Genomic DNA, 27,985 nt, shown 5'->3' with positions numbered 1-27,985 from the left:
AAAAAAAAAAAAAAAAAGAACCAAAAGAATAACTGAAATTGTAACCTGTATCTACACAGCCACAAGAACATCTAACTTCCCAAAGACGATCAGACATTTTCATGCTGGTCCATGAAAATTCAATCATTTCTACCTCTCTGGTGGGCCGCATTGGGAGCGATCTCAAGCTATCAACCAAACATTGCTATGTATTGGAAGGGCTCTCCACATGCTTGCCTTCTAAACAATGATGGCCAATGTTTTTCGGGACATTATTTCCCACCGTGGTTACTGTAGAATTCACCTCTCCATCTTCCACTGCATTGAGATGCAACGGCAACTGATCCTCCTGAACCAGTTCAGTTTGTGGAGCACCAACCATCCGGGACGAATACCATAACGAGTCAAAGATACCTGGGGCATGAGGGGATGATCGGACGGGCACACTGAACATGGGTGGCATGATCTGTTTCCTATCAGAAGAATCTCGAAGTGAAATCCGACAAACAGGGCATGTAGAATTCTGCTGCAGCCATAAATCGATGCAAGCAACATGGAAGAAGTGACCGCAGTAAGGCAGAATGCGCAATGTATCCTTCTCTTGGTATTCGGCAAGGCACACTGTACACCTGCCAAAAACGGAACGAGAACACTTTATTACATTCATAAAGAGTGTCCGAAACATGATCCTAGCATTGTTGTTTCTCACTTCTGATCGGATTTAGAGCATCCATGCAAGCGAGCAAAATCCATAGCTTGTTCTCCCCCATGGATTTGGGATTGCCCTGAAAATCTCCCACAATGGAAGATTTTGCAGGCGAGCAAAATCTGTAGCTTGTCCTCCCCCATGGATTTGGGATTGCCCTGAAAAGCTCCCACATTAGAAGATCTTGACCCTTTGATCAATGGTGCCTAAAAATAGAGGAGGGAACGTAGCAATGGCATGCGCCTAGCAGGGAATTCCCACAGACAACAAACTTCACCTCAAATTAGCGAGTTAAGGAGCATATTCACACGCTTGGTTGTGATTTATGGTACATTTTTATTTAACATGTTCCGAAGGGAAATATTGCTTAACACACACTAATATGGCACGGATAGCATGGAGGGCATGGGCCTGCCAAAATCTGGAGTAATGGTGAATCCTGATTTTGAGAGTTTTCCTGCCCAAACGGAGAATATACTATATTACATTCTATAGTAATAGAGGCCACCCCAAATCATTCTTTGTACAAGTTATTCCATCAAATCATGAGATGGCAGAATTTATTTAACAGGTGTCCCAAGCAAAACAGAAATTTAAAACATACATGTTGCAATGGGGACCGAGAACTGCACCGGTTAGGAGTAAGTTGGTTCAATTCAAGGCAAAGGGCAAGGGAAGGCCCAAAAGATGTGGATGGAGGTAATAACGAAAGACTTGACCTGAGGTTTAAGTGAGGATATGGTCCTTCAATAGGGGAAAACAGTGAAACGGGATTATGTAGCTGACCCCAATTAGCTGGGAAAAAGCTTAAATCATGATAACATGTTGAAAATAAAAACTAAATATGAGAAACATTCTCTGCTTTTTAGCTGGGTTATGGACGGTGGACAATTCCAAAAGAAGAGTACATTACATGAGGGGAAAATGTTGCAAAGTCTAGGCAGCACAGCACCACACCCTATTTAGCAAGATGTATTGGTAATTTCATATGCCTCTCTACCAACGAAAGAAAATGAAAAGGGTTACCATTCCATTAAACTCAAGTTTTTCTGATGATGAAAGAGAACCTCCACGCAATCAAACATTTAGATAAGAGGCCCAATATATGACACTCTTCTGAGTCCCATTATTAGGGGCCGTTTGGAAGAACCATCAAATCAATTTTTTTCCATGATTTTTTGGAATTAGATTTTGTTTAAATATGATTTCCATTTGCACCATTACAAAGCCCTGGATCAGATTTTCAGAAGCTATGCTTTCAGCCTCAGAACTGGCTCTTTATGAAAACCTACTTATTTTTATTTTATTTTTCAAAATGAGTGAAAGCCCAACTTAGAATGCAGAAAAATGGGCGCAAATGCAATTGTGCCCTTTTTCAAATGGCACCCACTTTAAATTCCAAAACAGTGCTTCATTTGAAAAGTACACGAACACCTACCAATTCCTCATCGAGTTGAAAGGAGAAAGTCCATAATCAAGCTCCAAATGGCAAGTGAGCTTGTTTCTTCAATTTGTGCCCTTTTTCAAATGGCACCCACTTTAAATTCCAAAACAGTGCTTCATTTGAAATACGGGAACACTTAACATTTCCACATCGAATGGAAAGGAGAAGGTCCATAATCAAGCTCCAAATGGCAAGTGAGCTTGTTTCTTCAATTTGGACAAATGAGTTCACTTGCCATTAGGGGCCAAACGCCATTCTACTAGGGGCCGACAGCCATTCCACTACATGCAAATTTACTGACTTCCAAACACAGGCCCGTTTGGTACCACTAAAGTTTTGCCTGAAGAGGCTATTATGGAAACAGGTGAGCTTGTTTCTTCAATTTGGACAAATGAGTTCACTTGCCATTAGGGGCCAAAGGCCATTCTACTAGGGGCCAACAGCCATTCCACTACATGCAAATTTACTGACTTCCAAAGACAGGCCCGTTTGGTACCACTAAAGCTACGGCCTATCTGTATAGGCTATTCTGTTATCCGAACTTTTTTTTTTCAGACACACTATAGATTATAGATGGATAGACAAGGACATGTTTTTCTTGTACATTTGGCACATTGGCATATTGGCAAATGTGGACATGAGGGGTGCGTGTAGGTTGATGGTGGCACATGTAGTAAATGTGGGCTGCCCGAAGATGTACAATGAATGGCACATGTGGCCTATGTACTTATGGCACATGTGCGGCACTTGAAGATCGAATGCGACACATGGTGAGTGAAGACGTACAATGGCACATGTGCAGCACTTGAAGATCGAATGTGACACGTGGTGAGTGAAGACGTACAATGGCACATGTGGCCTATGTACTTGTGGCACGTGGGGCACTTGAAGGTTGAATGTGACACGTGGTAAGTGAAGATGGGTGGTTTCACATATGACAATGGTAAATCCAGCATGAGCCACATGTATAGAAAAAAAATCGATACTCCCAAGTGTACCTTCAACTTTTTATCCAGATTAGCTTATGCAATGTGTAGACAACCCACTCCACAGAGTTCTTCCGCTATTCATCATGGAGACAATCTTACATTTTATCAAGGTGAAAGGTTTGCAGAGTTTTTTGCCAAGCATAGAAGTCTAAACCCATGCTCAAGCTCAAGGCATGACATGCTTCCAAGTGTCTGAATCTTAGCCACACAGCTCCAAAGCCTCTAGAAGCCTCTTAGAAACTTCCCTGTATCCTAACCACCATTAGAGCTTCCTCAATTTACACCTAAACCACCCAATTACCATCCAAGATCATGCCACTTGTTAATCATCCGTACGCTCCTTTTTTTTCATTTTCTCGCTATAAGAAACTGAAAGTCAACCAATCCAAAGGGGCTTCTCGAGTGAGAAAGTTCTTTATTCATTTTCTCGCACACGAAAGTTTTTCAGTTGAAAAAAGCTTCTGAAGCGAAAGAAAGGCTTATTCCAAATTCCACTATATGAAAATGGAAGAAGAGGAGGAGAGTGACCCCCTACCCCCAAAACAAGAATATATCATATAGTGCGTAATCACTATTAGAGGCTAGCAAAATTCCAGAAGTGAAGGCAAATTGATTGATTGAATATTCAATCAAATGATGAGAATTCAGCCTGCAGTTCCCATTTCCCAGCTCACTCATTATGCACCCTTTAGAATACCCCTAACCTTTCTTCAAATCACAACCTTGCCACTCCTCTCCTCCATAAATAGAGGCCTCTTTGCTACAAGAGGGGCCTTTGCCAAAAAAATTCCTTAAGTACCCATAGCTTTTCTCTAAGAGCTTAGTCCTAATACTTAAAAATTTCTGCAAATCTTATGGAGAAACAACAGAACATGAGCGAAGCGCTAAGAGCTTGTGACACAGATCTACACTTGGTAGTGAGCCAACTCAGCCAAGGCTTTGGCAACCTTAGGGGGTAGAGGTTTCGCTTGTTCTTTTCCCTCCTCACTTCTCTTAGAACACTACATATTCGCATAATCTGTTAAATGCACATTGGTATGTTCTACTATGATTAACATATCATATCCAACCATTAAAACAGAAATACATTGAAAAAAAACATATTAATACCTATTTTTGAAGATTTTTCGGAAAATGGCCCACGAAGCTTCAATTCAACAAAATCCTTGAAATAACTTGTTTTGATCCTCAAATTCAAGCTAAGAGTGGTCGGAATTTGCAGTAGGAAGAATTTTGGAAGAGAAAAAGTACTAAAAAATGAGAAAAATCGCAACTTAAAAAAGGAAAACAAAAAAAAAAAAAGTGACCATTACGGGGTAGTAATGGCCGTTATGGGCCATAACAGCAGTTACGAGTCAAAAAAAAAGAAAAGAGGGGGTCACCGTTACGAAGCTGTTACCATTACGTATCAGCCGTTACGGTCGATACATAACCAATTTTGCATACCTTGCTACATAAGTCAAGACCCTCCAAGAAACAGCCCAATTTCAATCCAAGGAGCTCAAGCTCACAAGCATAAGATTTTTTTTAAGAAAGTTTCATCCAAGCCACAAGAAGACAAAAAGCGATCAAATTGCCACATACCCAAGCTTTCCCTCTTCATTCTCTTCTCCCTTCGAATTCTCTCCTTCGTTTTTTTAGCTGCTTTTCTTTTAGCTTTGGGAAGCCAACCGTTTGTCTAAATTCCAATCATTGGAATTTCCTTTTCCTCAACTTGAGACTATATCTTTGCAGGTGGTATGTGACCCCTTTCTACTCCATAACTGTGGTCCTTACTCTGAAGAATGGCATGGAGATCAATTCTTCAGAATCAGGAGATTTCTCTTTGATATTGAGAAGATTCTAGCTATCCTCAAACCATACAAAGAGAAGGCTAGTGGTGATTCCAAAATCAACCCCCATAAGCTCTACCATACCCGGTAGTAGGCCTTTATCGTTATGTCAACAAAATGATGACTCCACTGGGAACTCACCATTTTAATGTAGACCAAACTCAACGGAGGAGAATTGAGTTAAAGGAATTTTGACAAACACATTGGCAAATTGGCTCCCTCTTTCACTCTTTAATTCACTTTAGTTTGTTGTGTTGGCTTTCTTGTCTTTTTTGTAGTGGGCACCCTTCACATTACTCTCGTTGCCTTTCCTAGTTTTTGTTTTACTTATCTTTTGCATCATTTGTCTTGAAATGTTGCAAGCCGGAGGAGCGAGTTAGTGGAAATCACACCAATAGCATCATCAGAGCGAGATATTTCTTCTTTGTTTGAGAGCCTAGGAACATAGTGCGTAAATAGGGAGCACCTCCCTACTCTTGACAGTGGAAGGTTGATGCAGGACATGGAAAATTAAATATGATATGCAAGATTTCAGGCTTAGATCCTACCAATTCAGAAACAATCACACAAATTCCACGTCCCACATGAAAATCCAAACATTCAATTAAAAAGGGGAATCTATGCGGGTCCAAGCCAACACAGGCTAGGACTGGACCAATAAAAATTATAAACCAAACGATGTCAAAGGGAAATAAAATCAACTACTCATGTATAAAAATCAGTCCTTAATCCAAGGGATTCCCTAATTTCAATTCAAGGAACCCTAAGGTGATAAAAATGGGCAAATCAATTAAGGATCATGTAATCTAGGGTTAGGATTCATGAAAAACGGCTATGAAAGGATAAAAGAGGATAAAAACCTCAACAATGGCCCAGACGGACGTGGTTGTGATCTCGGCCGCACATGCGTGTGATCCCGGCCGCACGTGTGTGGGGCCCACTATTCAGAAAAAGGCCACCTTGGCCCTGGTCGGCCAAGGATGGACTCCAAAACTCCCAAATCTTAGCTTGATCCGATGTACGGTTTGTGCGTGGTGCTCCGCCGAAGTTTCAGCTCGCCTGCGGGCCGAAATCTGAAAACCTGCTGTAATAAAGAAATCTGATGCAACAAAAGGACAAATTCGAAGTACGGATGGTGGGGGAAGATGGAAAAAAAGATGATGGAAGATGGGGGTGAATTGGGATCGATGTGGCTTCGCATCACGGTAGTTAGCCCTTCGAAAAGGGAGGGCTTCGCACCCACTTTTGAATTCTTCCACAACTCACGAAGAGAGCAGAAAAATAAAGCAGGAATTTTTTATTAACTTCAATGAATGAAAAGAACTACAAGGGGTGCCTATTTATAGGGAGAACCCTATACCCAAAAACTTGCAGACACCTATTACTTAGCGATGAAGTAAACTAAAATAAAAACCAAACAAGGAAATCTAAAGCGTTCATGATGTTCTAAATAATAACAATAAGCAAAATCTAAAATATAAAACCAATCCGACGAGTGGGCCACGATCATGAGATCCTATGGTGGGCTTTTCTTGACTATCGGGCCACTTTTCTGAACCAAAACTTGACTTCTAGCTAGGAGGCCCTCCCTGGACGTCGTCATCAAGCCAGATCGATGGTGGGGTCCTCCTTCTATGTACGTACGTGCGTATGGGGGACAGCATGAGTGCGCGTGATGTCCCCATCAATTCTCCCCGGCTGCAAAGATTTCGCCACTGGCGAAAAAAAACTCCTGAATTGCTCCAGGATGTCAGGATCAAGTCTCTGAAGCTTCTCCTCAGTGAGCCACGTGGTGTCTGAAGCTGGACGTGACTTCCATTTAACCATGTACTTCTGAAACTCGCCATCCGACGTTGAAACTATCTGATGGTCTAGGATACCTTCTATTTCCTTTTTGGGTGTGTGAAGGTTAAGTATGGGAGATAGAGGCTGGAAAAATGAGTCGAGAAGGATAGGTATGGGTGGTAAAGGCTGGGAACATGGGTCGGGACGGGTAGGTATGGGAGGTAGAGGCTGGGAACATGGGTCGGGACGGGTAGGTATGGGACGTAGAGGCTGAAAAAATGGGTTGGGAAGGATAGATATAGGAGGTAGAGGCTGGGAAAATGGGTCGGGACGGGTAGGTATGGGACTTAGAGGCTGAAAAAATGGGTCGGGAAGGGTAAGTATGGGAGGTAGAGGCTGGGAAGAAAGGTTAGGAAAAGTAGATATGGGAGGTAGAAGTTGGAAAAATGGGTTGGGAAGGGGCCATGGTTCAAGGGATAAATATGGGGAATCAGGATGGGTGGGCGAAGGGCCAGACAAAGTATCAGTGGTCCCCTGAAAAGTAACTAAATCCTCCACATCGGATATGAAACTAATTCCCATGGAAGGTGGAAGATCTACCTCATACACATTGAGACCGTTTCGTTTTATAATTTTGACGGGTCCAGCACTATACGCGTGTAACTTACGAACGGCCCTCGAAGGATACTGCTCGGGCCTGATGCAGACCCTCACAGAGTCCCCAATATTGAATCTTTTGAAACATTTATACTGGTCTGTAGAAAATGTGCAATGTTCATTATTAGTCATGATCTTCTGCCTGATTTCTTGATGCCATGAATAAATGTGATGCACAACAGACTCTGCAGACTCTGACGGCCTATAGGACAATGACATAGGGACAAGATCAATAAGTTTCCTAGGTTTATAATCAGTAACGACTTCACGAGGACTTAGACTTGTGGACCTATCGACAAAATTATTCAACATAAATTCGGTTGTAGGTATTACAGTGTCCCATGTTCTGGTGTGCTCTATATCCCTCATAGGGGACTCATCCAGTAGATCATCAGGACAAACATCACGTAACTCATCCACTATCGGAATGACCTCAGTGGGTAACTTTACACTAACATCTAGTGCACTCTCTCCAGTCACAAGGCTGCACATGTTGTACCCCTCAAAATAGTGGTCTTGATGTCCCTCATGGGGTGGGTACACGGGTGCACGCCCATAACTGATTCCTTGGCCAACTCCATTCATTGGTCTATCCTTCAGGCCACCTGCCTGAGATTGGACATCTACCCCAATGGTGGGGTTTGTCCTGGCGATGGTCTTTAGTCGGGCAATGCGTTCATCAAGTTGCTCAAAGCATTGGTCCATTTCCAAGCGCTTAATCATAAACTTCAACTTCTGGGACAACTTGTTTAGTGACTCTTGCAATTGTTCCATGTTTAGTGTAGGGTGCCAATCAAAATTCAGCAATATAGTTGTCAAAATATAAGTGTTTTTTTTTTTTTTTTTTTTTTTTTTTTCCTTTTTTTTTTAGAATCGACCTAGTTTCTAAAAACCGAAAAAGTAAAGTTTCTAAAGAAACAAATTAGGCAAGCTTCTAAAAAAAAAAAAAAACAAATTAGAAAAGTTTCTAAAAAAAAACAACCTAGTTTCTAAAGAAAAAGAAAAAAGGAAAGTTGCTAAAAATAGAAAGTAAGTTAGTTTCTAAAAAAGAAAAAGGAAAGTAAATTAGTTTCGAAAAAAGAAAAAGGAAAGGAAATTAGTTTCTAAAAACAGATTAAGAAAGTTTCTAAAAAATTAGTTTATAAAAATTTAAAAAAAAAAAAAAAAAAAAAAAAAAAAACAGAAAAGTAAAGTTTTTAAACCTAGAAATAGAAAACTAAGTTAATTTCTAAAATAATTCAAATAAGGGGATAACAGAAAATTTCAGCAGCTTATTTCAGGGTTTATGGACCTCTAAACAGCCATATATGATGAGAATTGATGCGTAATGGACATAAAACAACCAAACCCTAAACATGTAATGAATTCCTCTACAAGAACCCTAGGCTCTGATACCAAATTTGATGCAGGACATGGAAAATTAAATATGATATGCAAGATTTCAGGCTTAGATCCTACCAATTCAGAAACAATCACACAAATTCCACGTCCCACATGAAAATCCAAACATTCAATTAAAAAGGGGAATCTATGCGGGTCCAAGCCAATACAGGCTAGGACTGGACCAATAAAAATTATAAACCAAACGATGTCAAAGGGAAATAAAATCAACTACTCATGTATAAAAATCAGTCCTTAATCCAAGGGATTCCCTAATTTCAATTCAAGGAACCCTAAGGTGATAAAAAGGGGCAAATCAATTAGGGATCATGTAATCTAGTGTTAGGATTCATGAAAAACGGCTAAGAGAGGATAAAAACCTAAGCCAAAAGATGATCCCGCGTGTGGACAGCAACAATGGCCCAGACGAACGTGCGTGTGATCCCGGCCGCACGTGTGTGGGGCCCACTATTCAGAAAAAGGCCACCTTGGCCCTGGTCGGCCAAGGATGGACTCCAAAACTCCCAAATCTTAGCTTGATCCGATGTACGGTTTGTGCGTGGTGCTCCGCCGAAGTTTCAGCTCGCCTGCGGGCCGAAATCTGAAAACCTGCTGTAATAAAGAAATCTGATGCAACAAAAGGACAAATTCGAAGTACGGATGGTGGGGGAAGATGGAAAAAAAAGATGATGGAAGATGGGGGTGAATTGGGATCGATGTGGCTTCGCACCACGGTAGTTAGCCATTCGAAAAGGGAGGGCTTCGCACCCACTTTTGAATTCTTCCACAACTCACGAAGAGAGCAGAAAAATAAAGCAGGAATTTTTTATTAACTTCAATGAATGAAAAGAATTACAAGGGGTGCCTATTTATAGGGAGAACACTATACCCAAAAACTCGCAGACACCTATTACTTAGCGATGAAGTAAACTAAAATAAAAACCAAACAAGGAAATCTAAAGCGTTCATGATATTCTAAATAATAACAATAAGCAAAATCTAAAATATAAAATCAATTCGACGAGTGGGCCACGATCATGAGATCCTATGGTGGGCTTTTCTTGACTATCGGGCCACTTTTCTGAACCAAAACTTGACTTTTAGCTAGGAGGCCCTCCCTGGATGTCGTCATCGAGCCAAATCGATGGTGGGGTCCTTCTACGCACGTACGTGCGTATGGGGGACGGCGTGAGTGTGCGTGATGTCCCCATCAAAGGCACATACTCAAGATCGTCAGGAGAACTGAGAAGGTAGGACCCTTATTTTCTCATTTTGAGTGTTAGGCAACAGCTCTTGAGTACACACCACAACCCTCCAGGCTTTCATTTAGTTAGAGGTGAGAAACGTGCTGTGAGGAAAGATCACGAGATTCAATGCAAACATGATTATGTGTCCTGGATAGTCACATAGTCAATGGCCAACATGATTCAATCTAGTAATGGGAGCAAACGAGCTCATATTCCTTTGAAAAGATAGATCCCCTGACGAAGAAGTGGAATGCATGTGCTTGATGCTCAGTTGTCACCCTCCTAAAGTGGAATGCTTGTACACATGCAACATTGTGCCCAACCATGTCACGACAAACAAGGGCTCGGAACATTGACCCAAAAGCTTTGTCACTAGATCTATTGAATAAATCACATGAAAAGGAAGAGTTGTCTAGATAGGGGCAACCCTATTTGAACATGGATGTCCATAGGGATGATCCCCACTCGAAATAAGAGTAGTAGCAGGTGTTAACTCCCTCTGCAGTCATTCAACAAGTGCAAACACGAGATAATTGCAATAGGTACTAGGACCGATCTTGAAGAAATGAGGAAAAGGAGAGAATCCTAAAAGTTTCCACATGGTAGCATTAGGGTGTACATCAAGCCGAACCGAGTCGAGCTGGCCTCAGCTCGACTCGGCTCGGCCACTGGCTGACCTCAGCTCGGCTTGTTCCTCGAGCCTGACTAGCCAGCTCAGCTCGGTTCAGTCAGCAGCTCAGGCCAGATCGGGACGAGTTCGAGCCAAGATCGAGCTGAGTTCGCCATTGAGGCATTTCCACAAACACCTGAACTGCAACTTCAAAATCCCAGTGTTTTACAAACAGAGGCAATGATTTTACGGGTATTTTATCAAACACCTTCTAAGCAACATAAAAACTAAGAAAAACAAAGAGAAAAAGGGTATTTGTTTCACGTACGTACCTTCCTTGCCACCAGCCACATTTCATTGAGTCATTTTATCAAACTGTTGGTGAGCAACATCAAAGGCAAAGTAACCGAGTCACCGAACTGGATCGATCCGAGTTCGATTCGAGCTGGATTCAATCCGAGTCGAGTCGAGCTGGGGCTTGCTCGAACTCAGCTCGAACTCATTTTCAAGCTCAAAAAATCAGCTCGACTTGGCTCGAACTCAGCTTCGAACCGAGTCGAATCGACCTTTTTCAAGTCGAGGTGAGCTAGCTCAGTTCGTGTACACCCCTAGGTAGCATCTACGCCCTCGAATATGGAGAAAGCCCGGTTCCAAGAAAATTTTCATCAAACATTGAGTAAAGGTTGCAATAAAGAAGCATGTGAAATTGAAAAATAAAAAGTGATGGCTCGAAAAAGAAAGAGAAACTACTTGTTAGAGTGCCCTAGGTCATACAGATGTAGATCATTTAGCAATACAACCATGTGGGGTCGTTGTCTAGTTTAGGAATCACCGCTCATCAGGCACTACAAGAAGATTGTTCGGGGGGCCATTGTTGTCGGCCCAAGCTAGAGGAGCCTTACGATCATTCCTTTAAGGGGTGAGGCTACCAAAAGCCTCTTCGTCATTCCGATAACAAAAGGCCCCCAAACAATCTTCCAGGAGTGCCTTACGACTGGTGCCTCTTAAACCAGATAACGACCCCACCCGCATTGTATTGTCAAATGATCCCTTCCATCAGTTCCTTGAGACCAATCCTAGTGCATATAGCAATTATCTCATGTTTGCACTTGTTAAACATTGGTGGGGGAGATGCATACCTTCCCACTCCCCTTATTTTAAGTGGAAAATCACTCCTCTGGACATCCATGTTCAAATAGAGTTGCCCCTATCTAGAAAACCCTTCTTCTCCATGAGGTTCATCTGGTAGACTAAGTGACGAAGATTTTGGGCCAAGTTTCGATCCCTCGTGACATGGATGGGAACAATGCATGGTGTACTGTAATGGCAGTTATGGGGGCGTAAAGGCTGTTATGGGGCCGTGAAGGCCATTACGTAAAGGTAATGGTGGCCACCATTACACATTAGGGGGTTGTAAAGGTCGTAACGGCCATTATGGAAAAAAAAAAAAAAAATGACCGGTAAAGGTAGTAACGGCAATTACGAAAAAATGACTCATAACAGCCATTACAACCCCCGTAACGTCCTGTTACGCCCCCCATAAAGGGCAAAATGGCCCCGTAATGGACTGTTGCGGGGTCGATATGGGTTTTTCGGATTTCTTTTTAATTTAAGAGAGAGAGAGAGAGAGACCGTAACAACCGTTACCGCCTGTATTGTAAAGGTAACAGTGGTGGCCGTTACAGCCACCGTTAACGTTACAGAATACCTTGGAAGAATGTTACATAAAAATGGCTGAAAGCAAACAACCAAGAGATGGGTCCCCCAACTTGGTGGGTGATAAGCCAATGTTTGCTGTATCATTATCCCGTAATGTATTGCACCCTTGGGATACAAATACATATCACAATGGAATATATCGCTATCACGCAATGTATCGCAATAGGATACATCACTTGTATCGCGTAATGTATCTCTGTTGTGGGGAAACATGGAAAATTAGTCAATGTTTTCAATGAAACTTTAGGGATTGTTAAAAAAAGACATCAATAGACACTTAAAAATTAAAACATCACCAAAAAAAAAAAAAGTACGCATAGTATGTTCCTTTGTATAGGATTCTAATTTATGCGTCATCAACCAAATTTCAATTTTTTCCCAAATTTCTACAAATCAACCCATCTTCCCCCAAATCCCAAAATTTGAGTGTATGTGATGATGATTTTATCAAACACTCCTAAATACTCTAAAACTGGGGCCAACTAATCACTGATCGAAATGTAATTTCAAAAAGAAGAATATTTTTTAACAATTTTTAATTAATTTTTCATTAAAAAATAATTACCAAGAATCACTAGATCAGGTTACATTCATGTCTAATTTTGTGTTGGCCACTAAGATTGCAAACGATTTGGGAGAAATTGGGGAAATTTCGATCCTTCCCCAATTATCCACAACTCGCCCTAGCTAATCAAACCTCAAAATCAAAACTCAAGTCCATGATTAATAACTAACCATTTAACATGATTTACAGCAAAAAAAAAAGGGGGGGGGGGGGGGGATCAAAAATCGAAAATGCTCATCGGATAAAAAACTGCAACAAATTGGCTTCAATCTTTGATTCCAGCTCGAAATTTGTGTTTTTCTTCATAGGGATTCAAAAAGATGTGTCAAAATCCACAATAGATTAATTTAGAAGTGGAGAGAAATAAAGAAAAACAAGTTTGGATGGGTTCTTTGCAATTTTTCTGCCGTCAAACTAGGCTTCCCACGCATTCATGCGATATTTGTCGATATCAACAGATATCGTCAATACCAAGTATTTTCCATAAAGGAGTGGTCGTGATATCGCACGATATTTCGCGATATCTACAATACCATGTGATACATTGCGATATACACTGCGATACCAAAAATTTCAAAAACTACATGTGTGTTTCGTATCACACAAGTGTGATGCATGATATATCAGTTGATATCATCGATATTGCAAACCCCAGTAACAACTGAGCATCAAGCATGCGCATTCCTCCTCTTCATTAGGGGATCTATCTTTTCCTAGGGATACAAGCATTTCATCCTTTGGTTGCTTAAATGGTCCACCAACCTATCTTTTCTAATTGAGTATAATTGGGTAGGAACAATGCTCGCACATTTATACCACTATCTGGATAGCATTTCTATGAGTTCTACAATTTTGATTTGTGGCTTTTATCAATTACCGGAGGTTATTTCTTTTAGCGCTTCAAATTTCAATTCCCTATTCTCCGTGAGACTCGTGTGTTTTCCACTTATCAGGTTTGTGCAATAGCACTTTCAAGTCTGTCGTCCTCGCCTTACCTATGATGATGCTGCTTTGCTACAAATGGATTGTTGGAGTCGAGGGAATAGGCTCGACCGCCTACATCACTCCACAAACTAGTTCCATGCACAACTTAATCTGCTTCACCAGGAGAATTTAAGTTCTCATGCGCACGCTTCTTCATTTTATGACTCTTTCCATTTCTTCGTTCTTCTGTTTACCCTGTAGTTTCTCACTTGTCCATACATTGCTTACCTCCAATTTGCTTTGGTGGCTGAGGCGCTTTGACTCCGGCATTATTGCCTCATTTTTTACAATAAGACAAACATAGCTCGGTACTTGTGAGGAAAGCACCTTCTCTAGCAACTTGAGGGGCTCCCTGCAATGCAATGTGCCCCCTAGCAACCATCCTCAGTTTGAAGGGTCAAAGCAGCGAAGACATCACCGAGAGGATCAATAAGATTCCTATTGATAAGTAGGAGATGACGTTGGTTGACTAGGAAAGACTACACTGAATGGCATCATTACCCATGGCATGACCGTCATCCTCCTAGATTTATTTGAAGCCTTTGAGACATCTTCTCACGAGTGGGGCGGCTATACACAGGATTTGGATAGAGCTCCCTACACCACCATCAACATTGATCTCAGGATAATGTCTACTTCCTATTTTAGAATCTTCTGGTGTTCTCAAACTGACTCTTTTTGCTCTTTTTTTCTTTTTTGTTTCACTTTTTTTCTGTATGACTTGTATGGACAAAATTGGCTTTAATGTATTAGTGATTCAAATGCATGGATGTGTATGGATTGTTTGAATGCATGTGGATGAGATGAATGCGTGTCGATGGAATATTTTAATGACTGCATATTTGATTATGAGTGCATGTATGAATGGTATGAGAGTGGGAGTGGTACATGAATGGAATGCAAATATAGGAAGTTTGTGTGAATTAGAATGGTGGAATGTGGATATTTGAATAGGGGTGTTGTATGGGGAAGAAATGCATGATATGGACAGTTAGCTTTGGAAATTGGATTTAATGTATGAACTGATTGGGTGGACGAAATTTTTGTAAAGGACACATGGGTGATTCGGACAACCAATGCAAGTCTAACATTGTAGCTCAAGGTATTTAGTAGACGGAACGGCACTAAGCTAGGGTGTAGAATTGGGACGTGGAGAAAATATTTCCACACACGGTAGTAGTTCCTATTCATAATATAAAACAGTGCCCCCATATCTTGCATCACCCTCGGATCATTTGCAATCTTTCTGCATCAACCCTAGTGCCTGAATCTTTCTTGGGTCTCACACCACCAAATGGATAACCCTCTTTCTTTGATGGTCATAGATCCCTCATCATCAGACTTGATAAAATATGGATGTAGCTTGAATCAACGGAAAAAAAAATTCCAATTGCCTTTATCATTGGATTGATGACTTAACCCTCTTAGAGAAGGATGAGTTTGAGTGGATAGGCTTTTCACATGATTCTTAATTGGCCAGCTCGAAGCGGTCATCATCTTTTGGGAACCTCGAGCATTACCATTCCATTTTAGCAGGAATGAACTCTCTATGTCAATTGAAGAAGTAGCTTGACTAACAGGACTTTCGCTCTATAGCCCTCTAGCTATCATCAATGTGAAAAGTGGCAATTACATGGACATGATGCGGCTCTTTGGGATGAAAATTTGTTCAAAACAATACACCTACCATGAAAGCATCACCGTTTATTCGACTGAATACTTGTATGAGGGTTTCTCTACTGATCAACTGCCCATAGAGTTTAGATGCTTCATCAACTGTAGGAACACCCCTATCCTTTGCATTTCGGTGAGATCTTCTTTGGGGAGCTTGGAATACCTTGACCATATCCTTGTTGTTGTCGTAGATGCCATCTTGAGCTAACACTCCAAGTAGCTTGACTAACACTCCAAGTAACGCATCTTCCACTAAATGCTTTTCCTCCCTCATTTTCATTTCTTCGAACACTCATTATCTCTTCATGCTTCTCAAATATGGTTGCAGTGTCATTTGGCCTTTCTCCAACCACTTCACCCATCTCTAGCATGATGCCCTCACATAGTTTCCATGTTGCCAAGGTTCCAAAAGGATGCGGTTAAGGCTTTTGAGGTAATCTATGAGTCCCAAAAGGATGCGGTTAAGGCTTTTGAGGTAATCTATGAGTCCATGCTATCGCACTTGTTCCATGATGAAATTGTATGGCATTGTTCTTGGTTGCATGCTACCCCAATCGTTTGCACACACAATCGAACCCCGTTATTGATTGTGGACTTCTGAGGGTTTGTATCATCCATTTCGATTTGTGAGGTAGTTTGGACTTTTTCAAGTTGTAAAGCACACCAAAAAGGTAGGAAAAGAATATAACCCGATGCCGCTACATAAAAAAGAAAGATCAGCAAACTTTGTTGCTTTAACACAAGTAAGAAGCCCATTTGAAAACAGCAATCTTCACTTTACAAATGACCTCTTCCATAGAGGATCCCTTGTTCTGAAAACGCCTATTGTTCTAATCCTTCCACGTGAACCAAAACATTCCCATCGCAATGAGTCTGTCTCCAAACTACTCTCCAAGATTTACCCACTCCGCCTCCATGCCAAGCCGACAAGAAATCGTCAACTAACTTCGACATTGCCCATGAAACATGGAAGAAAACACGAAAATGCTCCCAAACCCTACCAATGAAAGGGCAATGAATGAAAAGGTAGACAATCAGCTCCACGTCCCCCATACACATCAAACAGATGTTAGAAAGGAATAGGAATCTTTTTTCAAAGTTATCAACGGTTAATACTATTTTTCTTGCCACAAGCAAAACAAAAGGCACAACCCTAAGATGAGCTCCATAAGACCATTGAGGGAATGGATGGGAGGTCAAACTAGGAGGCTTGGAAATCAATTTGTAGAACGAACGTGTCGAAAAATTACCCAAGTTGTGCGCCCTCCAAACCCTCAATTCATCTTGAGGCAAAGGGATGAGAATTTACAGATAATTAAGCAAGCTAACTAATTCCTCAAGCTCCTCATCCAACAAGTTCCTCCGACATGGAGGAAACCAAACTACTACCCCACCAAAAATAGAATAGCAACAATCCATAAGAATGAACCGGTATAAAGAAATACTAGCAATTCTATGGAAGAGCTCTAGCAATGGCTAGTCTCCACAACAAACATCCACCCAAAAATAAATGTGGTTCCCCTTTCCAATCGAAAAATAAATTCCTCTACAAACATTTGCCCCGTTGATGCAATCGCCTTCCAAACGTTCGAAGCGTTAAGGGTTACTCGACTTCCCCTTAACTTTCTTCTCCGCGTTGCTTTTTGATGGGAGAGGAACTAGAGTGATCTTCTTGCCTTGATGTATGAATGAACATGCATTTGAGCGGCCATATATCGTCACATAGCAGTCAAATAACCAAGGTCGTCCCAAAATGATTTATCCAACATCCATGGGTAAAACGTCACACCACAGCGAATCTGAATAGGATCCAAAGTTAACAGGCATGAGACATCGGTGGGTAATAGGCATGGAAGATGCATCCACCCATGACACTCCATAGGGCTGAGGGTACGGTTCAAGTTTCAAACCCAAACAGGACAAAGTGTTAGTGGAGACCACATTGGTACAACTACCATTATCGACAATCACCTTGCAATTCTTCTATCCACATTTTGCATAGGTATCACCTGCTAATGCAGGGGCATTTTCACACTGGGCTCGAGTGGGGTCGCTTGTGGGATGCAGGAGCACACTCGAGGTGGGTACGGTCCACGGAGGAGGTCTCGTGTTCGAGACTCCTCACCAGGGGTGATTAATGCGCATTTCACATCGGGCTCAAGTGGGGTAGCCCGTGGGATGGGGGACACACTTGGGGTGGGCGGCCCATGTGATTTGGGGCCCACGAAGGGGGTTTGGCTGAGGTCCTAAAACCCATGAGATGTGGGGCCTGGGCTATGAGATAAATGAATTAATTCGCCATACTCTAACAGTTCGAGCTTTTAGAGCAAGTGGTTAATTGTCCTGCATCAAATTAGTATCAGAGCGGGAGGTCTCAGGTTCGAGACTCCTCACCGGGGGTGATTAATGCAGGGGCATTTTCACACTAGGCTCGAGTGGGGTCGCTTGTGGGATGCAGGGGCACACTCGAGGTGGGTGCGGCCCACGGAGGAGGTCTCGTGTTCGAGACTCCTCACCAGGGGTGATTAATGCGCATTTCACATCGGGCTCAAGTGAGGTAGCCCGTGGGATGCGGGGACACACTTGGGGTGGGCGGTCCATGTAATTTGGGGCCCATGAAGGGGGTTCGGCCGAGGTCCTAAAACCCATGAGATGTGGGGCCTAGGCTATGAGATAAATGGATTAATTCGCCATACTCTAACAGTTCGAGCTTTTAGAGCAAGTGGTTAATTGTCCTGCATCACCTGCCCAATTCTTCTCTCCACATTTTGCATAGGTGTAAAATATCTTAGCCCGACGCTAATCATCATTCTCCTTAGCATTAGTCAAGGCACACCTGACTACTGAAAGTGGTGTGATCTCTTCTTCTTCTACATCCTCATCACTAGCACCAGTGATATTGGGCTAATAGACTTCTTCAAAATCGCCTTGTTCAACTCCTTCTTCCTCACCATCGTCAATCACCAGGGCCTTGTTCCTATCTTTCAAGGGACATTAATGCGCAAAGTGACCAAATCCTTGGCAATTAAAGCATCGCGTTTGTTCACCTCCCCTAGAGCTAGCACTTGCTATCATTTTTCCTTTGACATCTCTAAGGTTGGATTAAGAACAATTTGGGGATTGGATTGACTCCCCATGTTAGGCTTGGTCCCTTAAGTGTAAGTCTTGACACTTGGCTCCCAAGAGTCATAACTCTTCCCAATTGGTGCTTTGAGATATTGTTCGATGTCTTGCACTACTTGGTATATGTGCTCTAATGAGCCAACGTCACAAGAATAAAGTTCTCATTGGATCTCAAATTGGAGGCCCATCCTGAATCTGGACAATGTAATCATTGGGTCCTTAATGTCACATCGCATCATGTATTCCTAGAACCTAGCGATGTAATCTGACACAATCATGAGTCCCTAGCGCAAGGCCTGTCACTAGTCTAAGAGCATCTGGCAATAAAAAAGAGATACTTTTCTTTATGGACCTCTTTCATTTCAACCTGGTGCGCAACTGAGGATTCTCCTCTCCTTTCAATTTTACTCTACATATTGGTTCAAAAAAGTTTAGCCTAGCCCACCAACTTCATCTTGGCAAATCTCGCTCGACGGGTATCAGACATATCATCCCACTCAAAATAGTGGTCCATGTCTGCCACCCAATCAAGGAATGCTTTGGGGTCTAAGCGACCATCAAAACGAGGAGCCTCAACTTTTACACCCTTCATGACTTGTGTATCTGGATCATGATGGTCATAAAGTTCCTCACGTTGTAGTGGCACTTGTGCTCGACCACGGCCAACGCCTTGGCCACGACCACGCCCTCGCCTATCAACTTGATCTCCAACTTGAGATTGAACATCTTCCTCAGTATTGGGGTTTGCCTGTAGGGAGGCCTCAAGTTGATTGATGCGCACATTGGTCGCAATTAATTGAGTAGTAGTAGTTCTATTGTGCACTTTAATGGTCATCAGACGGTTATTGATAGCATTAAGGGCCTCAGCAATCTGCTCTAGATTCATTATGGGTTGTAGACCAAAACCACATCCCAAACGAGTGGGCATACACAAGGAAACTCCAAAAAGAAACCCTAGGTCCTAGGACAATTTATGACAATGATGAAACCAACCTAGAGAGCAAACTGGACAGGCTAGTAACACTAATTTGAAAGTTCAGCAAGCTGTTACCCTCAAATATTATGTTGAAAATTTAGTAGGATGGTAATCTGAGGGTACCAAACTGAAAATTCAGCAAGAATGCAATCTGAAAATTCAGCAATATGACACCCTGAGATTACCATGCTGAAAATTCAGCAATGGTATAAGTGGAAACACTAGCTGAAAATACAACAATGAGATATTCCCAACTATGACAAAAATAAAAATAAAAATAAAAATAAAATAAAAAATTCAACAATATGATCCTATATGCAATGTATGATCTACTAACCCTAGATGTGACTCTAACCTAGATGCAACACAAAAATCCAATGCATGAACTCAAATATTGATGAGTTCAATTAGCAAAATTAACTTAATTATTTAAAATAAAAATAAAAAAACACAAAACTTGCTATCATCATCACAAATATCAAAATCCCAAGAGAAGATCATGCATAATTCTAGCCTAGGTTATCAAACATCATCTTACAAGACCATTGAATAAAAGAAACTAGGATCTAATGGATGTAGGAGCATCCAAATAGCATAGAGTAAAGCCTATTTCAAAGGAAAAGATCTGATACTATCTAGGGTGAAATTAGAGTTTAGGAAAACTTGGAATTAGGGTTAATGGGATAAAGTAGGTAGAAGAGTTAAATGGTTTAGGTACTAGGATAAGGGAATTAGGGTTTTGGATGGGGGGAATGTAAGGATTTGGGCATAATGGAAGACTGTGAAGAATTAGGTTTGACAATTTGGGGAAATAGGAAAATTTGGTATTTCCAGGTTTAAGGTTAGGGTTTGGATGTATAAGGTATGAAGATTAGGTGGATGTTAATAACTTGGGATGAAGGAGAACGAAAATCGAAGAACGTGGAAGAATATATCAATGGTTGATGAAGGGATGATAATGAAAGTGATAGATGGAGACATCGCACCTCCATTAATAAAGATTAGCTTCGCACCAATCTTTCTTCTAAATCACATTGAAGTCACCTTCAAATCACATGAAGATGGAAGAAGAAGCAAGAAGCTTTTCTTTTCTTTTTTTCTCCAAAAACCAATGAAGAGAGGTCACACGCTCGCTCGCCTATGGGTTGTAGACCAAAACCATGTCCCGAACGAGTGGGCATACACAAGGAAACTCCAAAAGGAAACCCTAGGTCCTAGGACAATTTATGATAATGATGAAACCAACCTAGAGAGCAAACCGGACACGCTAGTAACACTAATCTGAAAGTTCAGCAAGCCGCTACCCTCAAATATTATCTTGAAAATTCAGTAGGATGGTAATCCGAGGGTACCAAACTGAAAATTCAGCAAGAATGTAATCTGAAAATTACAAATTGAAAATTCAGCAATATGACAACCTGAGATTACCATGCTGAAAATTCAGCAATGGTATAAGTGGAAACACTAGCTGAAAATACAGCAATGAGATATTCCCAACTATGACAAAAAATAAAAAATTCAAGCAATATAATTCTATATGCAATGTATGATCTACTAACCCTAGATGTGACTCTAACCTAGATGCAACACAAAAATCCAATGCTAAACCTATGGGCTTTGATACCAAATTTGATGTATGATCAATGCATGAACTCAAATATTGACGAGATCGATTAGCAAAATTAACTTAATTATTTAAAATAAAAATAAAAAAACACAAAACTTGCTATCGTCATCACAAATATCAAAATCCCAAGACAAGATCATGCATAATTCTAGCCTAGGTTATCAAACATCATCCTACAAGACCATTGAATAAAAGAAACTAGGATCTAATGGATGTAGGAGCATCCAAATAGCATAGAGTAAAGCCTATTTAAAAGGAAAAGATCTAATACTATTTAGGGTGAAATTAAGGTTTAGGAAAACTTGGAATTAGGGTTAATGGGATAAAGTAGGTAGAGGAGTTAAAGGGTTTAGGTACTAGAATAAGGGAATTAGGGTTTTGGATGGGGGGAATGTAAGGATTTGGGCTTAATGGAAGAATGTGAAGAATTAGGTTTGGTAATTTGGGGAAATAGGAAAATTAGGTATTTCCAGGTTTAAGGTTAGGGGGTGTTTGGAGCATAGGATTAGATGGGTTTAAGTGGGATGGAATTACCAAAATGTAACGATTACACTGTGTAAGGGATTGTCTCCTGATCCCATGGATTGAAGCCATCCCACTCCATGTTTGGGAAACGAATTGGCTACTCATCTTGCTACTACCTGTCGGTTCTTCGTGGGCCCCACCATGATGTATGTGTTTCATCCATGCCGTCCACCCATTCTTCCATGTCATTTTATGGTATGAGCTCAAAAATGAGTTTGATCCAAATCTCAAGTGGACCACACGGTTGGCCCTAGGAGGTTTTTAATGGTGTTATTCAATCACTATTGTTTTCCCATGGTATGGTCCACCTTAGATTTACATCTACCTCATTTTTGGGATGAAGCCCACAAATTATATTTCAAAATGGATGGACGGCATGGATAAAACACATACATCATGGTGGGGTCCATATAGCACCGACCACTAGCTACATGAACCCAAAGTAAGATTGTAGAAATCCTTGCCCCTGCGTTGATTCAAGAAGGGCTTCACAACCCATATCTTGTGTGATTCCCAAACACACCTTGCAATGATCCATGGGATCTTAAAACCCACTACCACCAAATCCCATTTAAACCCATGCGTCAAACGCCCCCTTAGGGTTCGGATGTATAAGGTATGAAGATTAGGTGGATGTTGAGAGCTTGGGATGAAGGAGAACGAAAATCGAAGGACGTGGAAGAATATATCAATGGTTAATAAAGGGATGATAATGAGAGTGATAGATGGAGACATCGCACCTCCATTAATAAAGATTAGATTCGCACCAATCTTTCTTCCAAATTGCATTGAAGTCACCTTCAAATCACACGAAGATGGAAGAAGCAAGAAGCTTTTCTTTTCTTTTTTCTCCAAAAACCAATGAAGAGAGGTCACACGCTCGCTCAGCTTTAAAACTTTCAAAATTACAAATTCAACCCTGTCTTATGCAATTTGATGAAAATGACCCTAGTCTAAAGAAAAATCAACTAAAATCACTCATGAGGTGTCCAAACATACAGTAATCATAAACTAAATCCTAAAGAATAATAAAGTCTAAAAACTGATGAACATGATCCATGATCAATGGCCCGATCATGTGATCCATGCAATCCAACTGCTTGATCATCAAGTCCCTCGAATCCGATGGTCCAAATCACTCCCTAAAGCAGCCCATGTGCATCTTCCTAGTGTGGGGTCATTCAGATGCTCGCATATGCACATGGGGTCTTCAACAAGATCAAGGGTAGTTGCCTAGCCATAGGAAAATCGATGCGGTCTGCTTCCTCCTCTGATACATACACAAAGGTGCACGTGAAGTGATGTCCTCATCAAGTTGTCTGCAAATAAATCTTACATAGAGAGGTGATTATACGACAAGATAGAGTCATCACAAGCAGAGGAACTTTGTGTTAGTGGGGTTTAGCTTTAAGGACAACGCCCATAAGTTGAATAACATTCAAGGATAAAAAGGGATAGGAGGGCAAGGATAGGAGGTGTTAAATGAAGGCTTATAGAGGCTACAAAAGGATTGGTATAAAAGAGAGTCCTACTTCCCTCCAGTGAATGTCGAGGTTCTCACGAGGAAAGCGTTCTAAGGGCATCAGACCAGAAGGTGTGGTTATAAGAGATATAAAAAAATAAAAATAAATAAATAAATCAATAAAAGAAGTTGATGTTGGAAAATTCAACATGCAAAATCAGTTACATGGTGTCGACTACCTTCTATGAATTAACTACAGGGAAAATCCACATGGTGAACAAGGGGAGCAATCTTATTCACCGGAAAAGTAAGAATCAACTGACAGTGTTGTTCCACAAGCTCATCTGCTGGGTAGCATTGGAAACTGGTATCTACATAAAGCATGACAATAGAAACTAGCATTGTAAGCAGATGTTTGGCTCTCTAAATCACTAAAGGAAAGGCACTGATAAAGAAAGAAGTATAACAAGACGTACATCATGTGAGCAGTGAGCTCCAACACTCTTTGTTTGCCTAGCAACTGGAAATCAATCTGAAAAAATCATGCTTCGAGAACAAATGAAACCATTTCATTCATCCAAGAATGAAGACACCGTTAAGAAAGGGTACTACCTCCCTCCCTCTCAAGAATGACGACACCATGAAGAAAACCATTTCACTCATCAAAGAATGAAGACAACGTTAAGAAAGGGGACTAATCCCTCCCTCTCTAGAATGAAGACACCATGAAGAAAGGGTACTAATCCCTCCCTCTCAAGAATGAAGACACCGTGAAGAAAGGGTACTAATCCACCCCCACCCCCCTCACTCACTTTCTCTTTCTCTCAAGTGTGGGCCACATGCCATACCCCCTATTGTCAGATAATGATCATCTCTCTGCAATACCAATTGAAAGCATCTTGGGCTCAAGTAGTGACGCCAGTAGAGAACATTTCTTTGACAGGCATTCTTTTTTCCTTTCTTAAAATATCCTCTTTTAGTCATATCCAGAGAGAATGCTAAAAAAAAAAAAAAAAAACTCAAATTAATATTCTATGATAAATAAAATGATTGACAGTCATGTGCTTCCAAACTAACTAGCCAATTTCACCAAATGGATTAAAATTGCACCTAAAAAGCAGGAACATTTAGAATTTGAATCAGATAAAATGGCACAATGGAATGTGTCCTCAGTGACACAGAGGACCAGAAAATACAAGAAAACAATCAGCAATAGGAAGTTGGACTAAGAAAAAATGAACTTACTGAGTGTCTTCACCAGAAGAGAAGAACTCGTCACTGAACTTTTTAGTAGGAAATGTTGCTACCACCAGAGGTTCCAGTCCATGAAGCCCACGTTCTAGCTGTTTCATGTAAATAATGGAAGATGGTTCAGCATCTGCCAAACTATAACAGGTAAATGTGAATCTAATGCACAGAAATCAAGTTGAAGAAGATGTTCATTTAGGATTTTGACATGCCAACCACAAGAAAGGGTGGCAACCGCAACACGTTACGGGGTGGTAATGGCCATTATGGAAAAATGATCCGTAACCGCCATTACGCCCCCGTCTGTTACAGGGCAGATATAGGTTTTTCATTTTATTTTATTTTTTTTAATAAAAAAGGAGATCTTAATGGCCATTACAGCCCATATTGTAAAGGTAACAATGGTGGTCGTTACAGCCACTGTTACCATTACAGAATACCTTGCAAATAACAACTTCTAATGAGTAAAAACTGATTTCAGTCATACTATGAAGAACCATAAAGACTAGTAGAAGACCAAGTTCTAAGAGACTATGATGAAGTCAAGCACCACAACAACTAGCACGGGACTATCGCCTTTAGATGGCAATAATAACCCAGTTCTACGAATTACTAATCGTGAAAAACAATCATAACCCCATGAAAACCCACAAAAATGAAATTGGAATATTCGCTCTATAATTACAAAGAAGAGGAGAGCATGACAAAGAGACATCCTACGTGCAGGATATCAGAATTAATAACACAACTAAAAAGATAACAAAAAAAAAAAAAAGGAACGAAGCCCAAGAAAGCACCCAGAGAAAATCATCACTTCTGTTTCTTTTCTTTTCCAAATGGTCATAGAAAAGCATCAACTACCCTTACAGACTTCTAATCACATCATGGTATAAAATCTAAACCAATATAAATGTACCACTTGTTGCTCATCAGAATCATGACACACGAAATGTGATGCAATGTCTTTCTCGTGCTGCGCTAAATCAGTCCAAATTCACCAAAAAAAAAAAAAAAAAGGAAACGAATACCGTGTTGTGGCTACCGTAAATACCCATAAAATATGTATTTGATGCAGTATAATATTTGTACGCATCACTGGTATGACACTAAATCAGTAACATCTCACACCCATAGGAATAATATGTTGTGTGCTTACATGTTGATACATCTCGTTTCAGGAGAGATCCAATGTGCCCTTGTATCAAAATTTAGACTCTGTTTTGATGTTTCTTGGGCACTAGGGCAGATGGATGCTTTTTATGCCAAATTGGCATGGGTGGAAAAGATGGAAAGACAGCATCCCATTCAGTCCAGTTTCAGTTTTCAGCTGCACTCCGATGTTCAGTACAAAGGATGACCATCGGCTCTGAATGGTCACTTAAACAATCAGTCCTCAATATGAGGATATGCATAGCATCCTTCATCTTTCAGTTTGTACAAGCAGGACCCATGGTTCAATGATCCAGACCTGTACACACCATCGTTCGGGATTAAGTTGCTCAACTCGTATTGGGTTTCCTGATTCCTCTTGATGTGTTATAAAACACAACAAAAGAGAACATGACAAGAATGAGAAACCCTTCTAACAAAGTGGATTCAAAGTGGCTCAAGTACAAATCATAATACTTGATTTACCAGCAAATCAAGGTTGCATTTGTACCTTGGACTCTCCTGGAACTCCAAACCTTCCTTACAACTCAATAAAAGACGAAAGAGCTAAAGAAAAACCAAAAAAAAAAAAAAAATTGTACAGCAGCAGAGATTTTTCCTTGTTGTGGAATTTTGAGGTTGTCTGCACGATCTGGCAGAGTATTGGCCATTTTGTCGTTTTTCCAATCCCATTTCACGTGGTCAATGAGGGTATTTTTAACAAGGGGTAATGAATTTGGCTAAGAAGCAAGGGGCAAGGGAAGTATGATCACAACTTTCACACTGATTACAACTTATAACCGTCTCCAAAAATGGGTCTTGGTTTGGCTGCCAACGGCTCTGCTAGGCAGCCACAATCTAGCAGCCAGGGCCCTGGCCACACAACTAGAGTTCAGCTACAGGCTGTTATCGCTTGGATTAATTTTAGGGTTATGTTTTTCAATTCCTAGAAGCCGTGGGGTATCTAGAAGCTGAGAATCATCTATCTATGGGAGGCGGTTTTAGTGCTCTGGAGATGGCTTAGTTGCTCAAAACCCGTGCTTGCTCCTAGAGGCATGGTTTTGCCATGCCCAGAGAACATCCACCATCCAAACTTTCCTTTGGAGTTTACTCTTGTCATGGTGTGGTCCTTGGTGCACATGAAACTGTTGGATCAACCAATGGAGTGGTGTGGAGTTCGGACTGGTTGCCTGAGGTCCCACAGCTTCATCCACAGTTGAAGGCTTACCATAGGTTGATCTGAGATGAGATGATCCAGCCATGTGAAAAGTCCAGATTGAGGATTCAAACAATCTTAACCATCAACGACAATGTGGATGAAATATGCAGGAAAAAAATAAAACCTGATCAGAATACCATTGCCATCAAAACTTCGGCAATATTTCAATTGAATGTGAACCATCACTACATTTCCTTTCTTAACCGTCCATTTGCAAGCCACCAATTGGCAAGTCCACATTGTCCCATTGACGAGCTTTTTGACTGTAATTCATCCATAACATGGCCCCATCATCAGATGAATGACTCAAACACCAAACCATGGGCCACACTTATACCAATGAAACAAATAATTCTATCAGCATTGTCTGGTGGAAGATCATATATCAAATGGCAACTAAGGAATTCAATGAAAAACACTCCTTTTTTTAAATTCCATTCTCTTTAATCAAACAACAGCAACAAACTTAAAATTCCAAAAAATTACAGACGAATCAAGAGAGAAAAAAAGTCGATGAAAACAAGAATTCCACCACAACTAATACAAAATGCATAAGCAAAGGCTACTATAAACAGAAGCATTATCATAATAATAATTAAAAAAAATCAAAATAGATGAAAATGGGAACTTACAATACTGAGATCAGATCTGGGACGGGCCATTGGAATTGAGCGCCGCGAATCAGTGAATTGGACGATGCGGGCGCAGAGGAGCCTCGTGCAGACGAACACAATGAACAACATGCTCGCGGCAAACCCGACCACCATCAGCGCCATATTGTTCTCCTTCCCGAACATCGTTCCCAAATTCCCTAAAATAAACCTTCACATTCCACACAGATTACTCATCAACACCATCTCTCTCTCTCTCTCTCTCTCTCTCTCTCTCTCTCTCTCTCTCTCTCTCTCTCTCTCTCTCTCTGCAACACCCTATATTTCAGAATCTTGGAAATCTCTCGCCATTTTGATAGAATTTCGGCATTTCTCGCCCATCATGCCGGATGGGATTTCACAGAAGCTAGGGTTTAACATCTTGGTGAGGGATTCGGTATTAAGAAGGGGTTTTAAATTACGAGATTTTCTAGT

General features: G+C 41.0%; 1 protein-coding gene across 1 annotated transcript; it reads right to left on the bottom strand.

Moving 5' to 3' along the window:
- Nucleotides 1–12: 12 nt before the first annotated feature.
- LOC131234999 (RING-H2 finger protein ATL80-like) lies at nucleotides 13–27,985 on the bottom strand. The gene is made up of 3 exons (XM_058232048.1): nucleotides 27,533–27,985; nucleotides 24,530–24,627; nucleotides 13–608 (listed from the first exon to the last, which is right to left on the bottom strand). Exons 1-3 carry the CDS (start codon nucleotides 27,695–27,697, stop codon nucleotides 185–187), a joined length of 687 nt encoding a protein of 228 aa, XP_058088031.1. The 5' UTR covers nucleotides 27,698–27,985; the 3' UTR covers nucleotides 13–184.

This window comes from Magnolia sinica, chromosome 19, assembly GCF_029962835.1.
Source record: "Magnolia sinica isolate HGM2019 chromosome 19, MsV1, whole genome shotgun sequence".
In the NCBI taxonomy this organism is placed as follows: domain Eukaryota; kingdom Viridiplantae; phylum Streptophyta; class Magnoliopsida; order Magnoliales; family Magnoliaceae; genus Magnolia; species Magnolia sinica.
This window is presented reverse-complemented; position numbering and strand designations above follow the sequence as displayed.

Coding starts and splice junctions, on each gene's coding strand:
- LOC131234999 (XM_058232048.1), bottom strand. CDS start 27,697: ATGTTCGGGAAGGAGAACAATATGGCGCTGATGGTGGTCGGGTTTGCC. Junction 24,628..27,532: donor CCAGATCTGATCTCAGTATT/GTAAGTTCCCAT, acceptor TACATGAAACAG/CTAGAACGTGGGCTTCATGG. Junction 609..24,529: donor TCTTCTGGTGAAGACACTCA/GTAAGTTCATTT, acceptor CGTTTTTGGCAG/GTGTACAGTGTGCCTTGCCG.